The sequence below is a fragment of the Coregonus lavaretus genome (genome assembly GCF_964263955.1).
Source record: "Coregonus lavaretus genome assembly, chromosome: 20".
NCBI classification, from domain to species: domain Eukaryota; kingdom Metazoa; phylum Chordata; class Actinopteri; order Salmoniformes; family Salmonidae; genus Coregonus; species Coregonus lavaretus.
Window position 1 is genome coordinate 9,799,709 of NC_140007.1, and position 18,078 is coordinate 9,817,786.

General features: G+C 42.8%; 1 protein-coding gene across 1 annotated transcript in view; it reads right to left on the reverse strand.

Moving 5' to 3' along the window:
* LOC311147602 (death-inducer obliterator 1-like) overlaps positions 1 to 18,078 on the reverse strand; it is a gene marked incomplete at its 3' end in the record, with an annotated part of 73,720 nt that overhangs the window by 31,341 nt on the left and 24,301 nt on the right. Inside the window, exons 2-6 of the mRNA XM_084184343.1 lie at positions 10,650 to 10,714; positions 6,068 to 7,172; positions 5,652 to 5,877; positions 5,255 to 5,494; positions 4,597 to 5,017 (exon numbers count right to left, since the gene is read on the reverse strand). Of these exons, the coding sequence (XP_084040469.1) occupies positions 4,597 to 5,017; positions 5,255 to 5,494; positions 5,652 to 5,877; positions 6,068 to 7,172; positions 10,650 to 10,704 (2,047 nt within the window). The 5' untranslated portion in view covers positions 10,705 to 10,714. The remainder of the gene's footprint in view (positions 1 to 4,596; positions 5,018 to 5,254; positions 5,495 to 5,651; positions 5,878 to 6,067; positions 7,173 to 10,649; positions 10,715 to 18,078) is intronic.

The window sequence follows — 18,078 nt, forward strand, 5'->3', positions numbered from 1 at the left end:
ACTACAGTTCCAAACTGCCTCTGGAAGCAACGTCAGCAGAAGAACTGTTAGTCGGGAGCTTCATGAAATGGGTTTCCATGGCCGAGCAGCCGCACACAAGCCTAAGATCACCATGCGCAATGCCAACGTGGAAACATCTGAAGTGATGAATCACGCTTCACCATCTGGCAGTCCGACAGACTAACCTGGGTTTGGCAGATGCCAGGAGAACGCTACCTGCCCTAATGCATAGTGCCAACTGTAAAGTTTGGTGTAGGAGGAATAATGTTCTGGGTCTGTTTTTCATGGTTTGGGCTAGGCCCCGTAGTTCCAGTGAAGGGATATCTTAATGCTACAGCATACAATGACATTCTAGACGACTCTGTGCATCCAATTTTGTGGCAACAGTTTGGGGAAGGCCATTTCCTGTTTCAGCATGACAATGCCCCCGTGCACTAAGCGAGGTCCATACAGAAATGGTTTGTCGAGATCGGTATGGAAGACCTTGACTGGCCTGCACAGAGCCCTGACCTCAAGCCCATTGAACACCTTCGGGGTGAATTGGAAAGCCGACTGCGAGCCAGGCCTAATCGCCCAACATCAGTGCCCGACCTCACTAATGCTTGTGGCTGAATGGAAGCAAGTCCCCACAGCAATGTTCCAACATCTAGTGGAAAGCCTTCCTAGAAGAGTGGAGGCTTTTATAGCAACAAAGGGGGGACCAACTCCATATTAATGCCCATGATTTTGGAATGAGATGTTCGAGCGATACTTTTGGTCATGTGTATTTATAACTGTTGAACAGAAAGCAGAGTGGAAAAAAGACCCATAATGCTTAGCTACACCTATCCAGTTCCTTCAGATCTGCAAACACTAAAGGAATAGCACTTTTCCTTAATCATGAGGACCAAGCAGGAACACAGGTATGCACCTCCTGGAGCTCCCCCATTAAAGTATTGAGTAACATTGGCAAAATAAGAAATGGGGAGGGCTCCACCTAGCATTCCTATAGTTCATTCAGATCAGCAAAAACTTAGGAGGTAAAGGATAGGGGTTATTTGACTGCGGCCTAAATCTTGCTTGTGACGAAATACAGTATTTGAGGTATTGGTCTGGGGCTTGATGTCTCAGTCTGTGTCCTACCATAGTGTTGGTAGTCACTTGTCATCTCAGGTAGTGTGATAGGTCAGTACCCAGTCTATCTCTGCAAAATACCAGTTAGGGTGTGAATGCTTAAAAATACCATTTAATTAACTTGTATGTGAATCTGACACGTATATGATCGATATTCAAAGTTCAGCTGATCATGTATAACTATTTTTGCCATATGAATGGTGAGGGGCTGATGGAAGACACTTGTGGTCACATTGAAAGGGTATTAGCAATGAGGTTGCTTTCCTCAGATGTGTTCAGGACTTTTAACTACCAAAAATAAAAACATAACCACAGAAAAACAAAAAAGAAATTAGATAAAATGCATGTCTGTTGTGTGGAGGATCCTTCAAATGGTATAGAATAATGCTTGTGTACTTGACCAGGTTACTAAATGTGTAACTGGGAACTATCATTGTTCCATGTGTGAACTGCCACTAACTAAACAACTTGCTGTACTCCTCACACACACACACACACATACACACACACAACCATGCCATTTCACTGAACCCCATTCATGTGCAGGATTCAAACAGGTGTTAATTGATGCACGTTATCCCAATTAATTCAAGACCCATAACTATAACCCAACGGTAAAACTAAGGAGCAACTGTGTCATTTTGTGAGTGATAAGTGATTTCCAAAAAGGAATTATTGGAAGGAGCATTTTACAACTCCTACTGATCTGTCAGGCATTTCAGTATTGAGCATGTCGGTGGCATTGGCCAGCTATGTACTTCAGTCTTCTTCATTGAAATGAATCAATGGGTCTGGCATTCACTGCTTGTCAGGATCCTGGGAGAAATCCTTCCTGGCATCTGGTCATCCTCTCAGGGCCTCCAAGCTGCAGCTGAGAAACTGCTCTGCTCTCCGATCTCTCCCGAGTCCCTGTTTTGAGTGTCTGAATGTACAGTATGTCTGTGTGTGTTGACGTCTGTATGTTTGAATGACACTCCAGGTTGTTGAAGATCAAAATTCTTCATTACAAAAACGGACAAAAGTTCCCCTTAAAAAAAAAAAGATTTGAAGACCACACGGGGCCAAAAAAAGAAATTAAATAAAAAAGGTTACCCTTTTGAATTGTTCGAGTTTGTGTTTCATCAACAAATGATATGTACTGCAAATTGTACAATTTTTTTTTGGCTAAATGTACAAACTAGAACCTGTACAATCATGTCAGTTGCTGGCGAGTGTGAGAAGTCAGACATTTGTTGGGAATACCTCTGATAGACCATTTAACACTGCTGCACATGAGTACTCCTTTGAATACTAAATCTGAAGTGGCATTACCAGACGGCAAGGCAGAGGACCCTTGAAGACCGGGTGCCTCAGTGGACACTAGTGAAAAGGACCAATGTCCAAACTCTCAATTTCTTTGGCAGGGTGGAAAGGTTCAAACTCACTGAGGTGAAAACTGTGCTCAATTATGTATCTAGAGACCCTATCATGCATATCCAGGTGACAACCAAGGCCACATTCAACAGCACTGAACACTTGAATGGTCTGGTATGGAAAAGGTGCAAAAGTGAACATAAGCACTGGGACTGCCTTTGTTATACGCAATTACTACTACCATTAGACAGCTTTCCACCAACACTTCCAGATGCTGCCCTACTGCCCCATTCCCTCGCTTGCTGCTTTACCCTACCCGCTGATGCCTCCACATTTGCCCGACATATTGGTCTGTCCCATCATGCTGTCAGCAAAGTCTATACCCAAAAACATAGATTTTTATGGACAACTATCTGGCCAAAAGGTCCTTAACTGTGTGTGCCTCGCAGATACGGAAAACAGTCTATCCCTACTTGTATTCTCTGAACAACATACAAGTACAATGTATGTAATCTCTACCTGGTACAGCCAGAGGAGGATGGGCCTCCCCTCAGTCTTATTTTTTCCCCTTGCTGCTGTGGTTCTGCTTGTCCTTTGGGTTCTAGGCCAGGTTACGGTCAAGCACTTTGCGACAACTTGCTATTAACTACGGTAGCTTTCTTTCAACCACATGTATAAGCTACAAATGTACCCTTTATGAACAGATGCTTCTGAAAACAAATCCTATGTCTGGAAAGATATTAAAGTCTCTGGAGCTCAGGTGAATAGCATCCTTCTTTCCTTTGATGAACAGCTGAAGCTTTGTTTTAAACAGCAAAGACAGCCTTGTAGAAGTGGTTTATAGCGAAGCAATGGAGCTGAAGAAGCTAGTCATGTGATGATGAGCTTGATCTAGCATGTAAGACTAATGCATCCCAATAGTCTAGAATGGCTTCCTCTCTCCTCGTCCCCTCTCCTAAATGAGCACTGGTCTGAATGTACAGTATGTCTGTGTGTGTGTTGGCGTTCTCTGTGTGTGTGTGTATGAAACTGCAGGTTGATGAAGATAAAAATTATTCATTACAAAAAAATGGACAAAAGTGCAGGTGCTTGGTGCCCGTCCTCTCTGCTCCATGAGCACTGATTTAAAACACAGGTTACATGAAAGCCACAGGAGGTTAGTGGTACCTTAATTGGGGAGAAATGGCTTGTGTTAATGACTTAAGCGGAGTGAGTGGAATGGTATCAAATACGGAGCAAATTGAATGAAACCATGTGTTTAATGTCATTCAATTTGCTCCGTTCCGGCCATTATTATGAGATGTTCTCCCCTCAGCAGCCTCCTGTGATGAAAGCAATATTGAGGATGCCTACCAGGCATTTTTACAACAGTGAAGATGGAGAATAGCGACTAGGAAAAACAGACTATTGCAATGCACCCCAAGTCTCACTGAACTTGATACAGATGTACAGTATCTAGCTAAAATAAGTGATTGTTGAGAAAAGAGTTTCAAACCAGTTCCTCCAAAAGCTCAACCTGGTCTGGTTTGAGAGGTAGAAAATATGCTATTGCCCGCATTGATCTGTGTCGCCAGTGTTTTTCATCCATTGTTGAATTCATCTATTTCCTATACCAGGCACTACTGAATGACTTGAGAGGCCTTGTGTTTGGACCATAGTGAGCAAACATTCATTTTCTTTGACTCTTTTCTAACCACTTAGAACTAAAACCATATTCATGTGTCACTGAGTGAATGTTTTTGCGCTTTCCATTAAGCAGTGATTTCTATCTGTACATCTTGTGTATCCTATTATTTTACTTTATACTTAAACTATTTCCTGAGACAATACTCTGTGCATTAGTAATTGTGTGAATTCTTTACTAGTATTTGTACGACTGACTCACCTAATACGCATCAGCCTGTACCTTGTATTTAGATTTTGTTGCCGTGTAAAGCTCTTAGTGAACTGGTTTTATTATTTGTCAAATAAAACAATTGGCAACTATTGCAATACTGGACTGTAGAAAAATTGTGGTATTGAAGTAGAATCATCTCTGAACCCAACTATACTAAACATTCTTCTATTATTTGGGAACTGAGGAAATTTAATTTGGATTGTTGATTGGTTTGGCTTGTTTTCTTTTTCAACACATCCTGTTCCAACTAGCTGAAGGAAAGCATTTTATAGCACAATTGCCAACATTAGTACACTTACCCACTGCTGCTGACCACTGCAAATAATGTTGTATCCCTACAACTAAAGATTGTGTGATGGTAGAGGTAACTTTATAGCTAGTGTCTGATGAATACCAACTGAGTGAAAGTAAAGGATTCTGTATGTGTTGGATATAGATGCGCTGTGAGTGATACATACTCGACTTGTAAAACATAGATGATTCTATGGATGTGGCCTGTACTGCAGTGAGACTAGGGTTGCAGGATAAGGGAGATGTAGATGTGTCAGCTTCCTTGTCCTCAACTTCTTCAGCCTCCATCTCCTCTTCATCACCCTCCTCTTCTTTGGGCCGCTCCGCCGACAACCTCTGGGGAATCCTAGCCGACCTCTGACCCTGAGGTCAAAATATTCACAGAGGTCAACATCGGCTCATTTTGGGTTTAATTAACTAATACTATGTGAGTGAGTGTGAGTGAGTCAAAGTGACAGCTTTATCCCTTTCAAAGGCAAACAATCTCAGCCTACATTCATCAACAAAATGAAACAAGCACAACATGCAGAAGAAAAAAAAAATTACCAAAAGAGAAAAAAGTTTAGGCACCAAAACAACCTATTTTGAGCCACTGGTTACCTTAGAGCCAGGTTTGGCTGCTGCTCTCCTCTGTGGGCGTTGCTTGGCTTTGGTCTCTTTGGAGTCAGATAGGGTCTTCATAGTGGCAGCCGCGTGCCGGAGGATGCAGTTTGTGCCACAGTAAACGGAGTCAGGCAGGGCGTGCATACTGCACCCTGGGCCGATGCACTGGGGCAGGGAACTGTCCATCTCCATCTCAGTCTCAGCAACCACTTCAGTCCCCTCATGCACCACAGCCTCCTAGGACCAGACTCGCTTGTCAGCCTAGATCTCAACATGCAACTAAACACCATTGTAAAATGGGCCGTACAAAGCAAGGGAAACCATAGAACACTACAAACTACAATTGATTTCCTTTCTTCCTCGCAAAGGAATCAGTATTTGTTTCTGTTCTCACCTTACTGGCCTGCTCCTCATGGACTCTCTCCTCCTCCCCAGAGGAGGGCAGTGTCAGGCAGTCAGGGGGGCTCTGCTGTGGGTCTGGCTGGCTCTGGCTCTTGTTCGTGCAGTTGGGGCAAATCCAGTCCCGTCCGCTCCTCTCCAGCTTGCGGCCCTGCGTCTCGCTGACGCCAACGCAGTCGCCATGGAACCACTCCTGACAATTGTCACAGGAGATCATGAACCTGGACAAGGAATCAAATGGGCAATAAGAAAATTACAGCTAAAGAACAGCAACTAACTACAAGTCCATAACCAGACAAAATAATGAGTATGGCAGATGGAAAGAGCTGAGATGTTGCTATACCAACAACATTACGCTTGCTTGCTTGTTTTCAGAGGTGAATACCATCCTAGACAACGCTACACACATACCTTTTGTTCTGCCTCTGTCGACAGATGCAGTAAAGGGCATGGGGTTTGTAGCCCTCACTGTCCGATATGCTAGAATACTCAGACTGTTCTTCCTCGATCCTCTCCTCCTCCTCCACCTCGTCCTTCTCCTCCTCGTTCTTCTCCTCCTCCACCTTGTCCTCCTCCACCTTGTCCTCCTCCTCCTCTGTTACATTATCATTTTGGCTGGGCTTTTCTTCTGTTGTCTCTATCTCTGGATCAGACTCGAGAGGAGGCATAGACTCTGAGCTTGACTGTTGAGAAGGAGAAGGGCTTTGCGGTTCAACCACTACAACAGCCTTCTCAGGACTCCGCTCCCTCTCCTCCTCCTGAGGCTGATATACCTGCTGCTGTTCCAACTCATTTACAAAAATCACCTCTTCTTCATCTGCAGTGCTCGACTCTGGCTCTACCCTCCTACTCCTCCCACGCCCCCTACCTCTCCCTCGTCCTCTCCCTCTACCTCTTCCCCTTCCCCTAGCCCTGCCTCTCCCTCTGACCCCTCTACCTCTGGCCTCCCCTCTTCCCCTAGTGCTCAGTCGCTCCTGAAGCTGCTTCAGGGTCAGCTCATCACTGTCCTCCTCTATACTAGAGGCAGCTTCCACGTCCCCACTACCCGCATAGCTAGGAGGAGGGGCAACCATAGTTTGGGCAGGGGCAGCCGTGGTCCTGTCCTCCTCTTTCTTCTCCCCAAGTAGGGAAAAAGCCGTGCCGAATGCAGATCCAAAGTCCTGCCAAGAGAAGGGGTCTAGTCTGACATCTGCACAGGGCTCTATGGCCTCTGAGGCAGGCTCTGTGTCCATTGGAGTAGAGGAGGCAGTCTCTGAGTGCTCCAGGTCGGCCGGAGCGCTCCTTTTCCCCCCTCGCCCACGTCTTGAATAGCTCTGGGCCGGGCGGCCTCTGCCCCGACGTGTGGGTAGGGGCGGAGATTCTGGATCTTCAATCTCATCCAATCCCACAAACTCTCTTCTGGCAACCGTGGTCCGCCTGAAGCCCCAGGTCTTTTTGAACTCGCTGATGGTCGGCCTAGCACCCCTCTCGGCCCCCTCCACCTGCTGCTCTGCATTACCACCTCCTCTGTGCTCCTCTACATCAAGAAGAGAAGAGCAAGGATAGAAAAACATTAGATTAAAAAGGTAGACTCAGAGATATGATGTAGAAAGTAAAAACAGTATGAACTGTCACTACTCTTAAACCTTTGGATGCAGTCTACCATAGCGCCATTCGTTTTATCACTGGTGACAGTTTTAATACTCACCACTGCATCCTGTTTTAAAGTCCTGTAGATCAATTCATTACTCCCTTTTTGTTTAAAAAGCTATACTACACAAGCTTCCAACTTACTTAACTTCGTTATTACAACATAAAAAAAACATGATAACCAACCCTGCTGACAAGGTTGGTTAACTCGAGGTTCCTCGGGTCTCCACCGAATTAGGCAAATCTGCAGTTTTAATGCACATCATTGCTGGAAGCAACTGCAAAATACACTGCAATAAGCTATGGATGCCGCTTGTGCAATTTAGAATATTGATTAGGGAACTATTTGCTGAGGAATGTGGCTGTTTTTCGTGATCGTTTGTTGTGCTGTATTTTAGTTAGTTTTGTACAGTCTGATTTAGATTTTGTCTATGAATTGTATGTGCAGGGCTCCCTTGCAAAATAGGTCCTGGTCTCAATGGTGACTCCCTGTTTAAATAAAAGGTAAAATAGCTGGTCAATTTCCGCAACTAAGAGCTTTGATTCAACTTTTCCGCAGATTTGGTGCCCTGGCTATCACGCTGTAACAGCGTAAAGCGAACCAATGTACATGCGCAGATACTGGGTGTTTCTCAATATGCATACTACCGTGCTCCACACTCACATGCTCCGAGTGCATTCTCCGAGGACGTTCTCTTGAGTAAGTTCTTGTGAGGACGAGAGTGTGGAGAACGCATAAAACATTACATTTGGGAAGCACTCGCACTCCCCCTACTGTCTTAACTCACACTGCACCTCCCCATTCATTGAACCTTCTTCCAGCCAGGACAATGGCAATAGAGACAAAACAAGATATACACAAGACAAACGTTTTACTTCATAACTATCAGCTAGCTATACTGAACAAAAATATAAACGCAAGATGCAACAATTTCAAGATTTTACTGAGTTACAGTTCATATAAGGAAATCAGTCAATTGAAATTAATTAATTAGGCCCTAATCTATGGATTTCATATGACTGGACAGGGGTGCAGGCATGGCTGGGCCTTGGAGGGCAGAGGCCCATCCACCTGGCAGCCAGGCCCACCCACTGGGGAGCTAGCGATCAACACACACTACAGTTGGCTTTGTAGGCAGATAAACATGCCAAAATTAACATAGCATGTATTTATTAACCTATCAAGACCAAATATTGTAGACAGGCAACATATGAGATGTGAATAGGCAACATTTCATTCCGAAATTTGAGCGTATTTTCTTTCGCTTCAGCTCAAATGCCCGCCATTGATTTCAATAATTTGTGCATCGTTTTTTCCGTGGTTACGTCATATTCTGCGCATACTTTCCGTTGAAGCTTGCATCGATGCATGCTTCAAAATATGTACAAATGGAGTACGCATTCGAGAAGTGCCCTCCGTACTCCATTTCGCATACTGATTTGGACTCAACAGGTTGAGAGCTTCAAGGTCCTTGGTGTCCACATCACCAACAAACTATCATGGTCCAAACACACCAAGACAGTCGTGAAGAGGGCACGATAAAAGCCTATTCCCCCTCAGGAGACTGAAAAGATTTGGCATTGGTCCTCAGATCTTCAAAAAGTTATACAGCTGCACCACCGAGACCATCCTGACTGGTTGCATCACTGCCTGGTATGGCAACTACTCGGCCTCCGACCGCAAGGCACTACAGAGGGTAGTGCGTACGGCCCAGTACACTGCTACTGCTATTATCTATGCATAGTCACTTTAACTCTACCCACATGTACATATTACCTCAATTACCTTGACTAACCGGTGCCTCCCCACATTGACACTGTATCGGTACCTCCTGTATATAGCCTCCCTACTGTTATTTTATTTTACTGCTGCTCATTAATTATTTGTTATTTTTAACCTATTTTTTACTTAACACTTTTATTTTTTCTTAAAACGGCATTGTTGGTTAAGGGCTTGTAACTAAGCATTTCACTGTAAGGTCTACACCTGTTGTATTCGGCACAAATAAAATTTGATTTGATTTGGAATTTGTACGGAAGTCCAGAGAGGACATATGAATAAAATAAATATTCCCTCGTTATGTTGAGATCAAATTATTTATCTCATGATCCCGACATAGCAAAAGTTATTTTGTCGAGATCACAAGATAAACTCTATAAATAGGAGTGGACGTTTTGATGATAGATTGACAGTATGGCTGGCAGAGCCCAAGGTGGATCAGCGCATATGTTTTTATTGATTGCTACTCTAAGGGATGGTACATTTCATGCGAACATCATGCTTTCATTTGTGTTTGGAGCTCATTATCAGTTCATAAGTTAGAATGTTAGCAAGCTAAAAATGTCTCTTACCTTGAGCTAAGAGCTCTTGTGGCATCTAAGCCCTCGTGGGGCATTTAAGCCCTGAACGAAGCCTGACAGGCAGCCATGTCTCCCAGGCTATGTGCCACCTCCAAGACCACAGCCAATCCCATGAAAGCAACAATGCAGCTAGTTTGGCTAGTCTTGTGAGCGAGAGAGCTTGCTAGCTAGTTAGCTAGCTAGGTAGTCTTGTTAGCTAGCTAACTAGCTAGCTTGTTATCGATGCTGGTTGTTAGCGGAAATGTAATCTGATCAGCCTGTCAGGAATGGAGCTCACCAACTGTAAATGTAAATATTATCCACAAAACATGAAGTGTTCCTTATAATTATACACATATCAGTTATGTAAGCTAACAACCAGCATACATAACTAGCTTGCTTGTTAGCTAGCTAGTTAACAAGACTACCTAGCTATCTAGCTAAAGCACAAGACTAGCCAAGTTAGCTGTGTTGTTCCTTACATACGATTGGCTGTGGTCTTGGGGGCGGCACGCAGCCTAGGAGACAGAGCTGCCTCTCAGGCATTGTTCAGGGCTTAAATGCCCCGCATTGCGATCAACGCTGCCATTGGGCTTCTTCATGAAGTGGTTATCGTGCATCTGAACAAATTAATGGATGATGCGTGGTACTTTCGATTATCTCGTGATCTCAACAAAACAACTTTTGTTATGTAGTGATCATGAAATAAATAAATTGTGATCGACATAACGTGGGATCTATTTTTTTCTTATTCACATCCTCTCTGGACTTCTTTAAATTTGGGTGCTCGGAGCATAGTAGTATGCATTTTGAGAAACACCCACTGTGTGTGACTGTGTGAGAGCGAAGTCTTCTCTGCCTCACCTCAATATCTGCGGTGTTGCTCACGGAAATGTTATTTCGCTGAGTCTACCTTTAATATGACAGAAAATCTATCATCTCCATCCAATCACATCATTTGGACAGCTAATGGTCAGACCATTCCAATAAGACTAAAAGGGGGAGGAAAGAGGAAAGGTCATACCTGTATCAGTGCCAGTGAGGTCATGGATCTCATTGATATCCGTAAAGCCCTCCATGGAAGACAAACTGTCAAATCAAGATAGAAAAATACATGTCAAATGTTATCCCATTTACCAGAAATGCTGTTGATTTAACTGAAGCACATTTACAAGTTGAAAGACTTGTGAGAGATTGGCCTGAAGAGTAGGAGTGTGCCTACATGGCCATACTTCTATTCATAATCATATTCGTAAATTGAGAGTTGATAGTCAGATTGTTGGCAAAATACCTCCCTGCACTTTCTCACTGCAGAAAAGCTGCAGATTAGAAGCAGCACGCGGAGGGTTGTGTGTGTGTCTGTGTCCTCAACCTGCAGCGGGCAGCCAAGTTTGCCGTCACTCAGAATGCCCATCAGCGTTTCTTATTTTTTTCCTTTACTTTCCTCGCTTGTTAGATATTATGCACATTGATCACAAACATCCTCACCATGTGATGTATCATAGTAGCAGGCAGCATCAATCTAAATGATCAGACCGAAAACATGCGAGGAAAACTGATCGGGTGAAATTATGAAGGGAGTGGACGGAGAAATACAGCTTCACTCTATCCAATCAGAGCAGCAGGATCAACATACAGCCCACCATTCTCTTTACAGACAGCCAGTTGTGTTATTTAGACCACATAGAACCTCTCACATGACTGACTGACAGGAGAAAGATGCGTGCTGGCACCCAAACATTTATTTACAATCACAGATCATTTCAAAAAAATACTCATCATTATCGTATCCAGAATATTGCCCATATCCGTTACGATACTAGTTTTGTCCAACTACTCGGCACACCCCTACTGAAAAGCCATCCCTCACTTTGAATGAATGCAGGAAATCTACATTTGCCCAACAGTTGTCATCTGTAGTTCAACAGCCAACAATGCAGAACCAGTAAAACGCTAATAATGTAAGAGAGACTATAGTACAAGCTCAGGAAAAATAAAAGCCTACAACACAATGCAAACAGGCAGACTCTTTATTCCACTCTTTATTCCCGTTGACTTGGAAGGGGGGGAAATCACCACTTGATATGAATAACGGACACCCTGGACACTGGTTCAGGGTGTTAGTGCGGTTTGCTAACACTGAGCCTATAAAAATAGAATGAATCATTGTTCTATACTGAACAAAAATATTAATGCAACAATTTCTAAGATTTTACTGAGTTACAGTTCATATAAGGAAATCACTCAATTGAAATAATTTCATTAGGCCCTAATCTATGGTTTTCACATGACTGGGAATACAGATATGCATCAGTTGGACAGGCGAATATACAGTGAGGGAAAAAAGTATTTGATCCTGATAAAACAATTTGTGAGTAAGATATGACTAAAATGTCACACCCTCAGTTAAACTAATAATGTATGACTATTAGTAGACTAGAGCTTAGAGAGTTAATCAACAGAGTATTTGTGTCTTGTAATTAGGCAAGCATAAGTGCAAAACGATTGAAACCAATAACAGGAGACCGCTTCCAAAAACAGATGTCCCCACACAGGGAAGGGGAGTGAAAGGCTTGCAGGATATTGGGAGAACAGCGATAACTATGTATGGGAATAGAGAAAAAATGCAGCCTGCCCGAGCAAGGAGTAGGCTATGATAAGAACAAAATAAGGTCAGTAGTCTTTATTCATGGTTTTGGGGGGAAGTGATCTGAACTTGCAATAATATAGAAATACTGTTGTAATTCTTGTAAAGGACAGAGAATGATTACCAAAATCCAGTAAGACTTGCCATCGTGTTTTTAGACGTTTATCTAGAGAAAACCCAATGCGCCAGTATTCTAAATAAATATAAAATGCGAGTGGTATAGCACAGATAGGAGGGTCAGAAATTGACTCCGAGGTTAGGAGGGTCAGAAATTGACTCCGAGGGGGGTCCGAAATTGACTCCAGGTAGTTGAGGACATTACCAAAAATAAACTAACCTTGTGTTTCGTTCAATCTGGGATTGTCAATAGTACACAGGAAGGAAGTAAACTTCAGCGTTTTTAGACGTTTATCTAGAGAAAACCCAATGCGCCAGTATTCTAGATAAATATAAAACGGCTGTGAAACTTCAAGGAGGGAAATAACTATTATCGTGTGAGATAGATACATTAAACAAGTCAAAAGTCATAAACAACTGTAGATTAGCCGTAACTCTATTTGTTTCAGTGACACTGGGGCCTTACAAACTCTGGGTTACTGATAGTGTTAACTAATAATCATATAAGGTTGTATACGTGTGAGACCTAATGATCCATCGAAAGTCGCAATAATTAATTGTTTCAAGGAAGGGACTAAAATAGGTCGCGTGAGAAAGAATGGTTGTCCCATCCGTTTCATGAAACTGGGGTCTTAAAACACTCTGGGTTACAGGTTGAATAATTTAAATGGTTAAATTACAAAAGTTGATCATAACATTTGCTCAAAATTCACACCTAATAATAAGTCCAAAGGAGAATAATTATTGAGTGAATTATTACTAGATTATAGGGACAACGGGGGAGAGGTATATGGAGACAAGAGATAGAAGAAACCTCCATTATGGAAATCGGTGGAAGGAGAGGTATGGATTCGAGGGGCGTCTGGACACAAACTCGAATCCATGGTAAAACAGATGCACAAGGTGTGTAAAGGCAGAGCAGAGAGAGAGCGAGTGGAAGGGCTAGATACGGCCAGGGTGTGGCTCTCTGAGGCTCGGAAGAGAGAGGAGGGTGAGAGACAGAAAAAGGAAGTTAGAGAAAGAAGCGGTAAGTAAGAAAGGAAGGTCTAAGACAGAACCCACAGCTCCCCCAGTAGAACGGTCTGGATCCAGATTATACCCCTCCTTGGCAGATCAGGCCTGGAGGGAAAATCCAGACGATGAAGTAGTGGTGGTGAGGGGAAGGGTGCCACAGCAGGCTGCCGCTGTGTAACCTCCACCCCCTTACCAGAACCAAGGGGAAGCTGAGGGAGGACAGGGAGTAGGTGAGGATAAAGAAAAGGAAGAATGTACAAATGTAGACATACGTCATGGGTGAGACATAATTAATATGGGTTTTCTGAATAAACTGACCATAAGTAATGTGGTTAAAGACATTAGTTATAATATTGTACAAAGCCAATTTAGGGTTTCCATTAAGGAACGTAATTTTGTATCAGATGGTAAGACGACAAACCATTGTGATAGTAGTGGGATTTATTTGTCATTTTAAATCACAGAGTGAATAAATCTGTCTTTATGAGTGTAAATTATCTGCTGGTATGTGTTGCTGGAACGGATACTACAGAGTATCTGGTTTGGGGATGTATAAGGGAAGGTTTGAAACATTTGCGTGGTAGTCATTTATTTATTTGTTTATTTCGTTGCCTAAGGGTTTGCTAGAGTAATGTCTATAAATAAATTGGATATTGATAATATGGATATGAATTCAATATATGATGGTAAAATACAGCAAGTGTTAGGTGTTACTTGTAGCCTACTTAGAAAGGACCTAGATCTGCTGTATTCTAAACAATGACGGATTGGGTTTTCATAAGAGGTGGCTATAATTTTAGTTGATAACAGAGGTAATAGGATGTAGTTGACGACGCCTAGAGAAGCGAATGTCTTATATTCATGGGAAGTGAAGTAAGGGAACTCAGAAAATAATAGGATCATTAAACAAACACTAAGAATAATGAAGCAGTGTTGGAAGGAAGCAGAGTATGTAAGATATCAATTAGACCAGTCAGTCGATGTTAAGTCTATACGAAAGAGATTGTCCTAGCAACACATGGTTGATAGTATAACATAGTAGTTTAAGTTGCATATCTGGGAATAGATGTTTTGTTTGTTTTGACTATAATTAAAAAATAATTGGTTATCTGTTAATGTAATGTTAGCTGGAAAGACAGCGGTAAAGGATAGAGATTGTACAGGGTTTCCTGCGTTTAAAAAAAGTAATAGAAATTGGGTGATGAGAAAGTTGAATTGCATTGTTTAAGCAAGAATGGTATAAAATTCATGCTTTCTAGTTATGCGTATGCAAGTTGTATTCGTTTTTGGTGGTGTGTGGATAGAATTTACTAATGCCAGGATTTAGTAAACAAACAACAGTTTATACAACTGAGTTATGCAGACAGTTCACATTGAACAATGGGAGATCGTTTTTACTATTAGGCTGATGGCGTAGTAAACATTTTTCGTAGGTTCTGGATTTATTAAACAATAGGTTTATATTTTAATAAATTAATGCAACAGGTTTAAATCAGTAGATTACCGGAAAGTGGTTATGGGTTTGTTATTTATAGGTTTAGTGAATTTAATGAAACGTGAAGTTATCCGATGTGTTCTGAGGGGGAGTTTTTTCATTTTTTCCACAGGGTTGAGGGAAATCCCCTACAGTATATGTTAAGGGACAGTAGGAGACAACGTATCAATGTTTTTTTTTTTAAATAGATGCCTGGGAACAAAATATCACTACTTACTTACACGAAGTAAGGGCTTATATTGGCAAATGAATGAAATATGACATTAAGAAGGGTGACAGGAACAATATACGGAGAAACAGATATTTCCTATGTTCATGATTACATTTTGCATTTTGGTCATTTGGCAGACGCTCTTATCCGGAGCGACTTACAGTTAGTGAGTGCATACATTTTCATACTGTAAAGAAGACAGGATAAAGAATTGAACATGTGGAAAAAGAAAGGGGCAATCCTACGAGATAATGTCTGGCATAAGGATAAATTATTAATTTTATTAAAGTCACCGTTTTGATATGCGGAAATATTGACACATGGGTAAAGCCATGTGTCAATAGGGGGAATGGTAGAGCAGGTTAGGAAACACTTTGTGGCCTATGGTATAACGAACTACAAAAAAAAAAAAATATTTGTTCCAGATGTGTCATCTGTGCCCAGAATAATCACCAAGGTAGAGAGAGCACCCCAGGGGGAATATCCCCTTGCAAAATATCCAGTCCAGCAATTGGAAATTGATTTTATAGAGTTATCACGGAGTGAAGAGAAGAAATTGGGTACAAAGTCTACCGATAGTATTAATGACGATTAGGGTAACACCAGATAAAGATGGGTTATCCCCCTTTGAAAAAGTGTTTGGGAGACCATATAGAATGCCCGAGTTAGGCAGACTGGAGCAGGCAGACATAGAAGTAGAAGACACGTTGGCAGAACATATGAGGAGACTGTTCGTTAACCAAACACGTATGTCAAAGATTTTGTGCCCCACAGGAGAACTAAAGGAGAAGGTAACCCACTCTATCCAACCAGGTGATTGGGTGTGGATCCGTTGGGAAAGTCCATATCAGGTCCTGTTGGTGACGGCCTTCGCTGTAAGAATTGCGGAAAGATCCACCTGGGTGCATGTCACACACTGCAAAAAGGTAAACCCAGCCACACCTGACGAACAAACACAGAGTTAGGAGAAAGAACCGATCACCACTAGGGCTCGGGGGTTGGCTCCTTAACGAAGATTCCCTTACCCTGTCTGATCATCCCTGTGTGAGTTCGATACAAGGTAAAGAAATGGGTTGGCCTCTGGCGTCTGACATGTTTGCAGGACGAGGGTGGGGATTTACATGTATCCTGACGGTAGGTGGCTGTCTGATTGTGGGAGACATATTCCTAGCACACGCAAACCCGCCAGAAGTAGTAGTTAACCTAACTCAATTTAGGAAGGTAATGCACGGGGAAAGCAAAAGCAGGCAGAAAAGACAGTTTGACATAGGGAAAGGGGAAGTACTAGTGACTGTAGGAAAGGACATCACCTTTGAGGTCTTCGCGGACCAGTTGGGGTCTCTCGAGCCAAGGCTGGCTGGTAGTGTTATAAAGGACGGGAGATATATATGTATGTCACCATATACATCCTGGGACCATGTAGTCGCTCATACCAAGAGGGGGGATAAGTGAATCTCCATACACAGCCCGACAGATTAAATATCCTCTTCAACTGGGGCACCCTATAGAGTAAACATTTCTGAGGGAGGGAGTGAGACTGGGGCCGTGGTGAAGATAGTGCAAACTATAGATCTGAAGGAGGTATTAGAGGTGGAGACTGGTTATGAGGACCCGAATCTATGGTTGGAATGGATACAGTATACGGCAAGAACTATGTCCAAGGAGGACTGTTACGTCTGTGGAACAGCTAAACCTAGGTTAACCACTACTCCGTTCCCTTTGACTGGCTTTAACACTCCGTCAGGTTTATCCTGCATGGTTAAATTGTTCAAACCACTTGGGAATGTGGTGAATGAGTCTTGTGTTAACTTGCACTATCTGTATCCCCCAGTATCAAAGTCTCCTAGACCTAGATTACCCCCTTTTGAAGTATCAGTGGAGGCGTATTATTGCTTTTCTAGGATGGATAAGATAGGGTATGGGGTAGGGCATTTTAGCTCCTGCTCCCACACAGAGGATGTCACAACTAAAGAGACCATGGCTAATCTCTCCTCTTTGTTGCAGCCAGAGGATTTTAGGAACAAAAATCAGGCCCGCGCTGACATCTGGTGGATGTGTGGTGGTAACAGACTGTGGCCCAGACTACATACGAATGGACTGGAACCTGTGCGTTAGCTCAGATGGTAATGCCTTTCACTCTCATCAAACAATCTAACAGGTCAAAGACTGGTGGGTTGTTGCGTAGAAAGCGAGACCTCCTTCCGGGATCCTTTGATGAGAGGATATATATCGATGGGATAGGAGTACCTTGAGGGGTTCCAGAATAATTCAAAGCTAGGAATCAGATCGCGCCTGGGTTTGAGTCAAGTCTTTTAAATTACATCTACTACAACCAGCAGAGATTTATTAACCACACTCGTGATGCGATAAAGGGATTGGCTGAGCAGACAGCGGCAACTAGCTCAATGGCATGGCAGAATAGGATAGCTTTAGATATGCTTTCGGCTGAGAGGGGCGAGGTTTGTGTTATGTTTGGATCTATGTGATGTACTTTCATCCCCAATAATACAGCACCTGATGGGTCAGTGACCAAGGCTCTTCAGGGACTCACCACGCTGGCAAACGAATTGGCTGAGAATTCTGGCATTGACAACTCACTAACTGGTTGGTTTGATAACATGTTTGGAAAATGGAAAACTACTGTAGCAACTGTGTTGGGGGCGGCTTTGGCTGGGATGTTCATGCTGGTGTTATGTGGATGTTGACTAATCCCATGTGTGAGAGGTCTTGTGTTCAGGTCTCTGGAGAAAGCAGTGACCCAACAGATGGTGAGCTATGGACCCATTCCAGACTCAGACCAATGGAATGAACGCTACATGCCTCCCGCTCTGATGGAGGATGCAGACGATTTCAATCCTGATTAACCTGAATTGAATGAGACTATTTTTTATGTTTAGTATACTATCTTTTCAATGAAAGTTATAGTGAAAATCCTAACAAGGAGAGTTATGGTTGGAAGTAAAATTTGA